We start from the raw sequence: 15608 nt of genomic DNA, 5'->3' as shown, positions 1-15608 counted from the left end.
GTCGGGGGATCGAGTAGCAATAACAGCCGGTTCTTCCCTTCGTGTCCCGCTACAGCAAACTTTTTGCATAAGTAGACTCCTTCTGGGACGTTCGCAGCTTTTTTGTGTTCGCTACATGGAGGGGGTGCTACTTCCATATGCTTGGGTCCACCATAGTCGGGTAATGGGGTATGCCAAATATTACCCCGCCCCTGTGGTACCTCTGCTTTCTCCGATAACCGCCATAAGATACAAGACTCTTTCTCCTTACACGTACAACAGTCCATCAATTTGTTGATGAGGAGTGCGTATTTTATGCTCCAGAAAAGGCAGGCGTTGTCGTATAGGTTCTCTATATTCACACAACAGCTGTCAACCTCGATCTCTTCTGGAACCTCGAGTGGAAGTCGCTCCTGGGGTGTGTAGTCTATCGCTTTCTGTTCCCAGAGAATGCATTTCTTGCTGTCGACGCAGTGGTCGGTGGCACCACACTTGCACGTAGAGTTGTCGGGTCCGAAGAGAGCAGGCAGTTCCGATAGAGTGGCTAGGCAGTCGGTGCATCGGTTGTGTCTGTCCTTGGGGCCCGGATAGCAGTTATCAGCGAGAATGATTCGGAGTTTGCCCGCCGAGGGTTGAAATTGGTTGGGTGGGTAGATGTAGACAAAATCAACTATTTTGCCGGCTTCTACTAGTGGACGAAAGCACAGCAAGTAGAGTTCGAGAAACTGTTTGGGGATCTGGTAGTGTTCGTAGAAGGTGTGTCCCGATTGCTCCAGGATTTGTTTCTCTCGGTCGGAAAGCAACATGGGGCGACACTTCTGCAGCAGGGCCTCCAAGTCTTCGGATATATCGGGAGTTGTGGGTTTGTCTATACCACCTCGGATCCGTGTGTATCGAGCTTGCGATATGTGATACTTCCTCTTCGCTTCCCGAATGGACAAACGACCCGATCGGATCTCGGTATATGCTTCTCGCGAGAGCTTGGTTCCTGGCATATTTCTATGTCTATGTACCCGCATAGCTCTAATTGGGAATACACTATAATTGGGAGTAATTGGGAGCAGCCGAAAAGTGGTCTTATCGAAGGGTCTTGTTGAAATATATATGCTGGTAGCAGAATTAGCTATATTCAGAAGCTTCTGAGCAAAGTGTACCCGCTACCGGTTTTTCTCCCCATTCCCTATACTACTCATTGAAACAAATCATGGGTATTGAGGGTTCCTGAATCACTGAAAACTGCCCAATGAGTACAGGGTGAATTTTTGTTTGTCCAGTCATCTTGATAATAATAATAAGAGTATTCATATAGTGCTGACTCAATGCTCAAAGTGCTGACAAGTCACATTTCATATGCACAAGGAAATACAGAGACTACTAAATGATATCCCGTGTATTATATAACTGTAAACCACTTTGATGTCATGTATGGCAGCATGCGTTGCAATTACACTGTATATGATCAGACAGTGTTATCTTCAATGGGTGAGTAATAAAGGGATCCGTGAAACATAGCATTGAAAGAGGTGTTTTTGGAGAATGGCAGAGTGTGTGTGTGTGACTGTGTGAGTATGTGCTTGTATCTATTTGCACATTGCTGCTTTCAAAATACTTGTTACAGTGTATGACAATCACTCCTTGTTTTTCCCCTTAATGTTGAGCAGAATCATTTTACTTTCTTTTTTAAATGTCCCATTTAAGCACTAACCTTCGCTTCACAGACTCGTTACTGAATTATCTTCGTTATTACTAAACATGTTAAAGTTATTTTGATTTTGATTTTGATTTGGTAGTTGCATCGTTTTATTTCTTCTTATATCAAAAGAAAACACCTGGTTAAACTTTCCGTTAGTTTCCCTTCATATGTGGCCTAATGACCCCAATACTACATGCCAGAGAGTAACTCATCCTACAAGGTATCTTAATAACTAGACCCTTGGTCTGTCTGTAATTACATACTTCTGACTGGACAAACAAACAACACATGTCACATCAAACAATAATATTTCTGTCAGTTTAAGGTACATGATCCACACTCAGGGCAAGATACCATTTTTCAAACCAGACGCAGCTTTAGACTTGCCTTTCCTGTACAGTAACTTTTTACTTTTACAAAAAACACTAGTCCTTCCACATTTTTACCAGCCTCTGACTAACATACTAGCAGCTAACTCTATCTTTTAACACTCTCTAACATGATGTGCAGGCCTGTGGTCTGTAGGAATCTTGTGTATTGCAAGGGTTTTGTCATAACAAGCAAATAACGGCTTCGGGTTGACAGGCATGCCGGTTGGTGCTTGTCATATACCACTCCCATGGATTGATGTTCAAGACATCAGTCACTGCATCAGGGATTTAGTCTTTGTTTTTTGTCTTTTGTTTATTATACATAACAATAATAAACAAATACTCAGCTTAAAGTAATATTTAATTGAGTGAGTTAATACTAAACGTCACGTAGGCAATATCTCAACAATATCATGACGAACTGAGTGAATTTACACCGGGTGATGAGCGGATGCTTTAATAAGTAAGCTACTTTACTGTCCCTGCAACATTTATGATGACTACAGGTCTTGGAATTAAACATAAAAGCGTAGGGGTAAAGCTAAAGCCATATCAAAAGTTTAATGTTTGGGGGCTACCCTCAGGTTTACACAGCACCCTCGCTTCAAGCCAGGATCTCAGGATTTCCCACATATCGAACACTGATTACAGAACATTCTCCTGGCAGTGTGTACCACAAGCTGAGAGAGAGCTTGCTACATACATAATTTACAAAGTCAACATGTGATAGTTTCCATCCATCAGCCAGATTCTGACTGACCTTTCCCCCTCAGTGCAGTACATAGAAACGGCTGAAGATCAGGCTTGTAGCCTCATGCAGTTAAGTCTGAAACACATAAATATCATATGTTGCCCTTCCTCCATACCCCAACCTTCCTCTGAGACCCCTGCCCTTCCCATCCCTGGACTCTGATGTGTTTACTACATGGCCTGGCACCTCCCTCCCTTGGTGGAATTACTCCCTTAGGGCCACATCAATATCCTATGATGTTTGAGGAGTTATCACATTAAGTGATACGGGACACCTGTGAAGTGTTTTGGGATGGTTTATTGCTGCATCTTCATATATACCGTAATTCTTCTAGTTAGAACAACCAATGACATTATTCTGAACTGTATTTACATGTTATTTAACAAAAACCTTGGTACATTAAACATATCTGTCATGTACAGATGTATGTTTGATGTAGCAGCCAATGTGTACTAACAAAATGTACAGACAAAAAACTTTACATACACACTGTATAAGCAGCTCTTAACTGAAGGAACTGTCTCAGCAGAACACAACAGCAGGAACTGTGTCAGTAGCACATCACAGCCCAGGAACTGGGAGAGCAGCTCACCACAAAAGCAGAAACTGTGAGAGCAGCTCACCACAACAGCAGGAGTTGTGTCAGCAGCTCACCACAACTGCAGGAACTGTGTCAGCGGCACAACAAAACAGCCCTAACTGTATCAGTAGCGCATCACAGCAGCAGGGACTGTGAGAGCAGCTCACCACAAAAGCAGAAACTGTGAGGGCAGCTCACCACAACAGCAGGAATTGTGTGAGAAGCTCATCACAACTGCAGGAACTGTGTCAGCAGCTCATCACAACAGTAGGAACAGTGTGAGCAGCTCATCACCACAGCAGGATCTTTATCAGCATCACACCACAAAAGCAGGATCTGTGTCAGCAGCTCGCCAAAAACAGCAGGATCTGTGTCAGCTGTTCATCACAACAGCAGGAACTGTTTCAGCAGCTCATCACAACAGCAGGAACTGTTTCAGCAGCACACCACAACAGAAGGATCTATGTCAGCAGCTCATCAAAACGGCAGGAACTGTGACAGCAGTTCATCACAACAGCAGTAACTGTTTCAGCAGCACACCACAACAGAAGGAGCTATGTCAGAAGAACACAACAGAGGGACTGTGTCAGAAGCTCATCACAACAGCAGGAGCTATGTCAGCAGAACTCAACAGCAGGAACTGTGTCAGCAGTTCACCACAGCAAGAACTATGATATATGGGATGAAGTGAAACCTGTATTCCCTTCTCACTGATTATAACAAATAGTTGAATATTAAGGACTTTGAATAGAAAGCTTATGTTTTGCCAGTTGAATGCATAACCTGTCTAGATTTATATGAGGCAGGGCAGTGTATAAAATAAGGTCCGTCCAATGGCACCAGTGTTTACAATACTTTAATTTGCTAGCTAGCCATGAGTGCCTGCAGGCTTTAAAATCTGCAGGCCCTGAATGAAATCTGCAGGCCCATTTTGTCAAACCAATAAAAACAAGAGGACAAAGTGATCGGTATCCTTTGCAATGGCAAAATACTCTTCGCAAATTTGTCTACAAGTTATGATTATGTCAAATGTTTTGGCATGTATGTGGCAAGGAGATGAGAGTATTGAAAGGTTTTTAAAGGTCACATGCAACATAATACACAACTTTGCAGATTCTGATACCTATCGGTGTGCACTTACTCAAACAAATCATCAAAAATGCCAATTCAACCTATAAAGCTGATAAAAAAGCCTGCGAAATCAGCGTTCAAATTTTTCCCCAGCATCGTGGGGAAAAAGTGGTTTCAACAACCCATGACGCATGCTCAGTGAGTAGGTTCGAGGAGCTTGAAATTGTATGCCTGTCTGGAGTATGAGGTTGTGAGCAGCAGGCTTGGTTGTGTACACAAACAAGTAAATAATCTACTTGTTAAAAAACATGTTGATTGTGATAAGCAGGCTCTGTCACAAAGAAAACTCAATGTCTGGTTTATTGACACCTATAGCTCTGCCTTTCTGTCTACTAATGACAATATGCAATGCACAACTTCAATCACTAACAAATTTGAAACTAACACATATTGGGCTTATAAGCCATAAACAAAGAGCTGGCTAAGCATATCGTCAAATGAACCAGTGGCCAATGATAAGGCTTTCCTACACATGAGTGCACACCCACCAGCTCTGACTGGGTTTTGTATTGCAGCTGCTTTGTTTTGAGAGAGGTAAACCCAAGTACAAAATATTGCCCTTTTAAACAAAGACCATGTAAAAAACAAATACTTGTAATTGAAACTGAATATCTAATCATACTTACGATCGGAGGAATAGATTGTTGACTTGACTAAACTCCAGGCACATGAATCTGCCCCCAGGCTTCAGAACCCTATATGCCTCTGACAGAACCTGAAAGACACAACGTAAGGACATGGAACCAGTCTCCAAAATACGAACCTTGGCTCTACACATTATAAAAATGTGGGGAATCAAACTGGGGTTTATGGTGTGAGGCGAGAATGCTGTAACCACTTGGCTACTTCAATGACCATCAAATACAGTGGATTCTGTCCAGGGGTTCAAAAATATTTGGAAAAGCCACTTGCCACAGGGCAAGTGACTTCAAGAAAGTAATTTGTCCTGAATAATTTTTCACTTGCCCTGATCTTATGATTATGACACAATGCGTGATGTTAATGTTTACTGGACTATTAATCGAAGAGTGATAACTTCACTCTCTACTGGCCTTACTCTATTACCATTGAGAACTTTAATAGCTTCATTATGAGCAGATATGAAATGAAATCCAAGATTATTTGTAGTTTGAAACCATAAGTGGAAATTATCTACTAGTCCACGGACAAGTAAGATACCATTATTCGATTGCCCAAAATGAAAACCGACTTGACACAGGCGTTGGACCATGGGATTTTTTAACCCTTGTCTGTTTAAAATGACATTGCTTAGGACCAGTGAAAAATGTTATTTATTAGGGATGCTGGTTAAGAAAGCATTTTGGGAAACTCAATCCAAAATTAAACCACACATAGACAAAATACAATAAACAAAGAAAAGCACATTCATGAAAGCACTCCTGGTAGCAGTGTCAACGTGTAGATATTGACTTATAGTGCAGTAACTGACCATGACTTCTTATTATATTACATGTTGGTTACACTGACTGGCAATACTCACACTAAACAGGGATCATCTCAATGTCGGTGTCATTATCACATGATCATAACAAGCATTTAACATGTGATTTCACCAATCTATGAATCCATTGCACAAGTTGTTAGCAAGTAATTAACAGTTAGTCCTACTACACTTTGGCAGGCCACTTCTAACATACGTGTTGATTGATGATTGATTACAATGTTGGTTTAGAGACAGTCAATTTGCACTGAAGCCAGATTTGACAGTCAGACTTCAGAATACTGGGATCTTGAATTGGATTGAGTTTCTTATATAATACTACACAGGGACAAATTTGAGACCAAATAAGTATGTGACTTTACAGGTAATGTCGGGAGAGGGATGTCGGTTTAGAGGGAGAGCACTGTTTAACTTTATCCATTTAGACCTGGTTGAGGTATCTGATCATATAATAACTGTGTCAGAAAGTGTATCTGATTTTAACTTCCACTCAAGCATCAACAGAGACAAGCTAAAGGAAGAAGAAAGATTCAATGTGGTGATGTTGTCATGGTAACCTGTGGCGATTTGGCTCTAAAATAAGCATCAAGGAACCAAACACTCTATGAGGAAGGGAAATGGAACCTCTTGCTGCATAAATCACAGAAAAGAAGAGTCCACACAATGTCCAGCAAGTGGAACTGGTCTAACCAAGAATGTTGAAACTTTCATTTCAATTTCCGTTTCTTGTCCTTCTCCTTCAGTTGTTTTTGTTTACATGGAGCAGGATTTTCAGATAATCCAGAAAAACAATTAATTTCAAGGCACTGATATACAAGGGGAAGTCCAAACATTTTGAGAACTTGATATACAGTGAGACCCCAGTTACCCGGACCCCAAATATCAGAAAATCTCGCCTTCTGGTCAATTTTCATAAAACACAAGCTCTTACATTATGAAAGTAAATGTCTATAACGGGTATGTGGTTTCCGTTTCAGGACCAACCAGCCAAATGAACACAAAATTCGCTTATATCTGCATGAAGCGTTGATCTTCCACTGACTGTGTGAAGTGAAGCGAAACAAAAGTGCCCACATGTTTTGACACGTGACAAGGTCTGCTAATCCAGATTAATGACCAATCAGCGGGGTACTGGTGGTGACTAGTAGGCCTATCTGACACTGAGTTAATTGTAACTGACAAATCAAAACGACAATGCTGTACTGAAGGTGATTTTGAAATGGAAGTATATATATGCACTGCCATGCATAAGTATGGATGACAGAAAACCAATATCTGGATATTCAGTTATCCACACATAAATACAAATGTATCCGGATATCTGGGCTCTCTCTGTACAATTAACAGTCAGAGCAGGTCTCAAACTTATATTTTTCACTATAGTCTCCCTTCAGTTAAGTACACTTAGTGTTTCCTCCAGAGCTTTTTAGAAGGGCGCTGTGCCCTGCCCTTTTTTCTGGTGCCCTGCCCCTTTTTACTGCGCCCTGCCCATTACTTGCTAGTTATGATGGAGCACAGGAACAGACTGAAAGTCAGCAACTGTAACAAGCATCTTATGATCAGCCTAAACACTGACAGCCACAATGACACCGACTTTGAAGCTTCCTAAGAAAAAAGAAAAGGAGACTGTAGGTTAATAATACATGAGGCTCAATCTGATCATTTTGTTGGTTTTTATTATGGTTTGTGCCCTTTTCAAACATGGGTGCCCTTTTCTGTAGAAACTTCGCCCTGCCCTTTTTGTGGTCTGGAGGAAACACTAACACTTTACCCATTGGTGCTGCAAGCTGGCAATGCCCTGGAAATGAAAGTCTCCTGACTGCTCTCTAAACCAAGCTTCTTCTGTACTTGCAGTCTTGAGTCCATTATTGGCAAGTCACCCTCATGCAAGTGAGACTTCAAATTCCAAATCAGATCATAATCAGTGGGTGCCAGGTCAGGACCGCACTCTTGGATTTTGCTTGCTTTGGTACCCTCAAGTGTCAGGACATGAACTACAGCTCTATACTCCGTTTCAGAATTCTCCATATTAGTAGGGTGTCTCTCTTCTTTTTATAACAATATTAATAATGTTTGTTTCAAGGTGTTGAAACTTTCACAGATACCTCATAAATGACAATGTAAATTATACTGCAAGCAACAGAGCTGTTTGACAACTTTAGGTAGTGAGTTCTCAAAAGCTTTTGATCTCCCCTCAAAGCTTCTGATTTTCAAAGTTAATCCCACAGAATTTGTACTTCTTGCTCATGAGCAACTAACTGATACTTACCTGGCACTTTATATTCATAAGTCGAGCATATTAACTGAAAAACCCTCACGGCTCTGAACTGATTCCACAGTATATGATCTGATGCAACTTTTAACACAATATACCTGTGAAGATCCTGGCTAGAGTTGATCTTCAGTAACCCATGCTTGTTGCAAGAGGCACTCAATGAGATCGGGTGGTCAGGTTAGCTGACTTGACCCATGTGATCGTATCCTAATTGCAGAGCGATACTCATGATGTTGACAACCACCATATTGCTGAGTGGCGCATAAAACTCACTCACTCATTCTAACACAACATCAATGGTTGGGTAGCTTGAAGTTAAAACATTCGCTGGCCATTTTGAAGACTCCGGTTAGATACCTCACATAGGTACAACGTGCAAAGCCCATTTCTTGTGTCCCCTACAATGATATTGCTGGATTATTGATTAAAAGAAGCAAAAAAGCATACTCGCCCCACCCATTTTAACACTGTACCAGTTATGTTATAGCAAGTCGGCCATGTTGGTGCATGTGAACATATCACATTGTACTTACTGATACTCTTGATGAAAATCACTGGATTGTCTGGTAATTGTTTACAGAATGTTTCAAAATTCAATTTTGTTCAGTGTCACATCACAACATCAAAAACACAATCATCTGGATGAAAGGAAAGCCTTCAGTAATGAAGTAAGTGAGTTGGGTTTTATGTTAGTATTGGCAATATCACAGGGTACACCAGAAGTAGGCTTCAAACATCATACCCATATAATAACTTCAATCTTTCCTAGTGAGTTCGGAAATCTCCACTTGCTTCATTTAGGGTTTTAGCATTGCAGGGAGGGCTGGGTGGAAGGGATATTATTGTGGTTTAGGGACGGTGAGACAAGGCAGAGTTACCTACCTTGTCTATATGGGTGCAGTTTCTGATGCCAAAAGCAATGGTATATACATCATAGGAATTGTCTTCGAGAGGCAGACTTTCGGCATTTCCTTGTAACCAATTGATTCCTGAAATGTAAGTTGACATCTTTTTTATATTTTGGTTTAAGATTTGACCAACCATGACACAAAATTATAACAAAAATAAACATTTTTTCCATATTAGCTTGCATCTCTCAAACTCTACTGGGTAAGATTATGAAATTTCATTGATACAGCTACAAAACAGAGTAAGAAGAATTAACACTTTCAGACAAATAATATAACATCCAGTTCTAAGGACATATTCTCATAAAGGGAAAACTGTCACAACAGCATTAATAAGATTAAATACCATCAACTACATTAAGAAATAGTATTTCATTTACAGTTTCTCATAAAAGTCACTTGATACAAGATAAACTGAGAAGTGAAAGGCTATCTGTAAGACTACTAAGAGAGTCATCATTTCGATGTTACAATTGTTAGCAATGTCAACCTCTTAGTGAATCCAGTAACCAAAGACTGAAATTTAGGGATTATGTGACATGTCTGTCATTGTACCCTGAGTGTGTGGATCATAGCTCATGTCAATCACTGGTTTGTCTGATCCCGGTTTGGGTCTCGGTCCACAAAATGTTTGTACCACTATGACATTAGCAAACCTATCATATGTTATAGTTACGACAGGTTGTAACAATAAGAATAGTTTGTAGATCAGGGCCTAGATTTTCGAAGTTCTCTTTGTGCTAGGATAGTCATCAGTTAATGTTAATGTATAGCATTTGCTATTATCATTGGTCTAAGAGTGCTTCAAAAATCTAGGCCCAAGACCCTATCATATACAGGAGGCTGGTCTACTGAGTGAGTTTAGTTTTACGCCGCACTCAGCAATATTCCAGCTAGATGGCGGCGGTGTGTAAATAATTGACACTGAACCAGACAATCCAGTGACCAACAACATGAGTATCGATCTGCGCAATTGGGAACCGATGACATGTGTCAACCAAGTCAGCGAGCCTGACCACCCGATCCGATTAGTCGCCTCTTACCTGTTCTACAATACATGAAACAAACAAACCTGTTGTATATCCCAGTTTCTCGAGTTTTGCCTTCCCGACATCCAGCATTGCCTGGTTGATATCACACACAGTAACCACTGAGTTGCGTTGAGGAGATTCTGTCTCCTCATCTGACGATGAACTGTCAGAGCTATACTCCTCTACTGAGTCCATATAAACATTTGCTGTTATATCCCTCGGCATTTTCACATTAAAATCTTGTTGACGTTCTGTTGATCTTTGTGACTGGATATATCTTAGAAACCGGAGGGCTATGTCACCTGAATGTGAAAAATATAGAACAAATTTTAAGTGTATAAAAAAAATCATATTCTTGTATTTCTGTGGTCAGTTCAAAATATCTGAAAGGTACATAAAAGATCACAAGTATTTATATGTTTGCCAGGTAATACACATTTGTCCACAGGCATGACCAACCAGTCCCCCTGCGATATGAATGAGCCATTTCTGTATAACAAGAAACATGGCCAACCTGTTCCCACTTCTAAATCAATGAACTTTCCATCAGCATATATCAAGAAACACGACTGACCTGTTTCCCCTGCTACATCAATGAACTTTCTATCAACATATACCTACAAACATGACCAACCTGTTTCCCCTGCTATATCAATGAGCCATTTCCATCAAGAAGCATGATGAACTTGTTCTCCCTGCTATATATATAAACCTGTTCCTGCAACTTAAAGGTCACATGCAACGTAAAACACAACTTTGCAGATTCTGGTACCTTTTGGTATGCAATTACCGAAACAAATAATAAAAAATGCCAATTCAATCTATAAAGTTGAAAAAAACGCCATGAAAAAAAAGCCCGCGAAATCGGAGTTCAAACGTTTCACTAAATTCCCCCCAGCGCTGGGGGGAAAACTGGTTTCAACAGCTGTGCTGCGCTGCGTCCAAAACGCATGCGCACTGAATAGATTCGCGGAGCTTGAAACAGTATGCATACTGAGGTCGTGAGCAGTAGTCTAATCTTGGTTGTGTACACAAACAAGTAAATAATCTGCTCGTTACGTAAAAAAAACATGTTGATTGTGGTGCGCAGTGTCTGTCACAGAGAAAGCTCAGTGTCTGGTTTATTCACACCTATATGTCTGCCTGACTGTCTGCTAAAGACAACATGCAATACACAGCTTCAGTCATTGACCACGTGCGATTTGAACTTAACACCTATCAGACTATACGACATAAAGAAAATAAGCTGATTTATGACTCGTGCACCCGAGTCCCGTGTCTGCCACATTATGTAATTAGGCACATGTGATACACATGATATGTTTTTATGTCTGTGGGTTGCAAACAAACTACATCCATTTTTTTCGGATGACTGGATCTGACGGAAACTGGTGCAAACTCTTGTCAGTTTCAAGTCCTGCTTTGTACTTGGACGAATGACAGATTCCAGCCGCGCAGTAGTTTACTATCTCTACTGACATGATTTTTTTATTGGATCGAGCGCAAATTCAGAGAATATGTATTTTCCAAACCCAACATCTCTATACACATTCTTCATGGATAACAACTTCTTTTAGTGTATATGATTTTGTTTGACAATAGTATATGAATCCATACTGAAACGACGGATCAAGTACACAAAAAGAAGTTGTTATCCATAAAGAATTTTACTTTCTGGTGACTGGCTATACTTCTAAAATGCCCATCAAACAGATCATCTTTCTGTACACACAATGAAACCTAGCATATCAGCAAATGAAACAACCAATCGGAAGCTGTCGTTTCACTTGACTGCATATCCACCCACTACGGCTGTGTTCGGTCTCCCGAGGGCTTCGTTTCGGGGGAAGTAAGCCCAAGTACAAAATATTGCACTTTTGAATCGCGATTGTACGCTTATAATTGTGTTTATTTGTTTTTTTAAAAGGAGCAGTGTATATTATATGTCATGAATAAGTGATATATGTGTTTTAATTATGTTTGATTTTTTGGTTGCATGTGACCTTTAATAATTTACAAGAGTCATTAGAAGAAGACATATCCCCCCATATTTAAAGGACAAATCATCTAACAGTTACTTAATGTTTTTTAGTCTAAGTCTGAATCACTTCCATGGAAATCATGAAAATTATACATGCCATATATCTGTAAATATCAAAAGGCACCACTTCAAGATATGTCTCATGTATCTGCCAAGATCTGTTGAAAGATACCAAATGGTTTTGAAGCTGTGCCCTGGAAATGAAGCCCATCCCTCCATGTTGAGACTAAGTCTGAATTGTTTCCATGGAAACTGGGAAAAAAAATGCCAAAACATTGTAAATAGCAAAAAGCACCACTTTGTGGTCTGCCTCACATATCTGCCAAGTTTTGCTGAAAGATATCAAAAAGTGTTATAGTTGTCCTCTGGAAACGAAGCCCATCCCTCTCTATTGAGACTAAGTCAGAATCACTGCCATGGAAAATGTGAAAATGTGATAAATCACAAATATCTGCAAATAGCAAAAGGCACCACTTTGAGGTCTGCCTCACATATCTGGCAAGTTTTGCTGAAAGATATTTAGAAATTTTCGAGTTGTGCTCTATAAACGAAACTCATTCATCCCTTTTGAGACTATATCCAAATCACTTCCATGGAAAATGGGAAAATGATAAATCACAAAAATCTGTAAACAGCAAAAGGCACCAGTTTAGGGTCTCCCTCACATATCTGCCAAGGTATGCAGATAGATATTGCAACGTTTTTGAGTTCTGTTTCGGAAACAAAGCCCATCCCTCCATTTTGAGACCGAGTCTGAATCGCTTCCATGGAAACCAAGAAAATGATAAATCACAAAAACCTGTAAATAGCAAAAGGCACCACTTTAGAGTTTGTCACAAACGAAACACACCTCTCACGTTTGAGACTAAATCCGAAACATTTCCATGGAAACAGAGAAAATAAGAAATCACAACAAGAAGACACAGTCATCAATATCCCCCTGCAAAACATGCTGCAGTGGATAAAAACCTGTCAATAGCAAAAGGCACCACCTTATGGTCTGGCACACATATCTGCCAAGTCAAAAAACCTGTCAATAGCAAAAGGCACCACCTTATGGTCTGGCACACATATCTGCCATGTTTTGCAGGAAAATATTGAACGGTTTTTGAGTTCTGCTCCGGAAACAAAGCCCATCCCACCATTAGACTAAAACCAAAACATTTCATGGAAAAACAAAAAAAAATAAAAATGCAAAAAATCTGTAAATAGCAAAAGGCACAAACATAGGTTCAAATTATTATATCTATCAATTATGGTCTAAAAATATTGAACATTTTTTGAGTTATGCTCCGGAAACAAAATGATTATGGACAGACGGACGGACTGACAAAGCGACGACTATATCCGCCCCGCATTACATGGGATGATAAGATGAAACATGACCAACCTGTTCCCCCTGCTACATCAATGAGAGTGGTCCCGGGTGTTGGTGCCATGCTTTCCAGAAAGTGATCTTTCCATAACCTGTGCACCCCAACACTCATGGTATCGTTCATCAGGTCATAGCGGGAGGCCACATTCTCAAATACTTCATACACTGGAAGAAGACAATGGTCATTTTACAAATTGTATCATACATACATAATACAGTCCAGTCAAAATAAATTTTAACCCTTTAAATGGAAAGAAAATATCTTGTATCAATGCTATATACTTCATATGAAATAAAAACTTTAGAAAAACATGGGGAATTACTAAATGTCTTATTGTGTGCTTTGGGGTATCAGGGATGCTACATCCAGGCAGGTTAAATACTACTAGCATGGTAGCTTCTATTGTGAGGTTGCATTTTGTGCAGGTAACATTTTCCACCACAGTGTATTTATTGGTCTAAATTTATAGTGTCAGATAAGTCTTCTCCTTATGTGTGAATCAGTTACCAGATGAAGATTATGTCGACATGTCCTTTTTCTTGCTCAAATCAGTAATGTACACTCACATTGGGTACACGGTTTTGTGATGTTTCTTGGAAGGTCAGAGGTAAACATGCTGATGACTGCCTCAAAGCAGAATGAGATGAAAGTTTTGAATGAAAATGTTAGTTCAAGTATAGCTAACATCTGTCAAAACATTCCCTGTGACATCAGTGTTTTTGAGCTGTTCTAGAGTTCGACAGATCATAACATTGACCACAACACTCCTCTCAGTATCAACTGTCACTGAGAGCAATATGACTGCAGAGACATGTGCAATCAATATTCTGATAATGCAACCTGTCACTTGGTTACACCTGATTGTTAGTGATATAAATGAAACTGTCACCTAGTTTTACAGTCATACATCATATGCCCAGCACTCGCCACAAGTGTCCGGCCAAAACTATGACCTCCTGGAACTCTCGATATAAAACGTTGACTAGTAAATAATATCTAAGGTCAGTGGGGTGCACTCCTGCAATTTGAACTATTTCATTTACTAGTAATTAAGAAACTTAATGACATTCTCGAAAATATTTTATATCACTCTGCCTTTGTTTCATGTTTTGAAAGGCAATGTTCTGAATTTCTCTGTCTAAGTTACTGCTATCAGAAAACTGTCTGAAAGTCACTAATGGTCCAAATAGAATTTATCTTTCATTTTTTATCTTTTCATATTTTTGGAAATTTAGCAGTTATCATTATATAGTGTCAAAGAGGTTTCAACTTTTATTGACACCACTATTGCAGAAATCTCCACACAGAGGAGATGTTGGCGAAAGTGACAGGTATTGACCAGAAATATGTTTAGTTATTTATTAGGATTCAATCATGCATTTCAATATACAGTACAATACATTACATGCATTATTTCATCTGTATTCATCTGTTTGGGGTAGGAAAAAAGCATATGTGTGCATCACACAGGCATGCCTGAGCCACACAAAGAGGTGAGGTCTCAAGGGGCTTCCAAGGGCTATAACATTTCAAAATTTATACGCATCTCAGAGATTTATATCATCATGCCCAAGTCAAACTGGCTGTTGTGGTTCATGAACCATCTGATCACATGTCCACAAGTCAATGTCATTATTTCTAGGATCAACTTTCACAAAGAATTTTGGAAGATGTGGTACACAAAATGTGACTAAAAAATCTCCGAACGGTACCGGTATTTTTCAAACATAACGTAATGTTTATAGTGTTCTCGTATCCTTAATAGAAACTGAAGGTCCATGTCACACTATTTCGTGGCACATTACCATGATAGCCCGACATTCATCCTTCCACTAATATTTGAGGATTGTTGCTCACAATATTAATGTCAGGTCATCTGGCAGTGACATAATTATTTAATTATTTACAGGCCACTGACATATATTTTGGATATCGGTGAGTGTACCCTAAAACAACGACAAATAGTTGGCCGAATATGATCTAGACGTAGACTGTGTTGTCGGGGTGTTT

At 39.8% G+C, this 15608-nt stretch overlaps 1 protein-coding gene across 1 annotated transcript in view; it reads right to left on the bottom strand.

The window, feature by feature from the left end:
* LOC137254982 (2-methoxy-6-polyprenyl-1,4-benzoquinol methylase, mitochondrial-like) overlaps positions 1-15608 on the bottom strand; it is a 60157-nt gene that overhangs the window by 43719 nt on the left and 830 nt on the right. Inside the window, exons 2-5 of the mRNA XM_067792567.1 lie at positions 13613-13762; positions 10223-10483; positions 9125-9231; positions 5132-5220 (exon numbers count right to left, since the gene is read on the bottom strand). Coding sequence (XP_067648668.1) covers positions 5132-5220; positions 9125-9231; positions 10223-10483; positions 13613-13762 — 607 coding nt within the window. The remainder of the gene's footprint in view (positions 1-5131; positions 5221-9124; positions 9232-10222; positions 10484-13612; positions 13763-15608) is intronic.

Source organism: Haliotis asinina, chromosome 1 (genome assembly GCF_037392515.1).
Source record: "Haliotis asinina isolate JCU_RB_2024 chromosome 1, JCU_Hal_asi_v2, whole genome shotgun sequence".
NCBI classification, from domain to species: domain Eukaryota; kingdom Metazoa; phylum Mollusca; class Gastropoda; order Lepetellida; family Haliotidae; genus Haliotis; species Haliotis asinina.
This window is presented reverse-complemented; position numbering and strand designations above follow the sequence as displayed.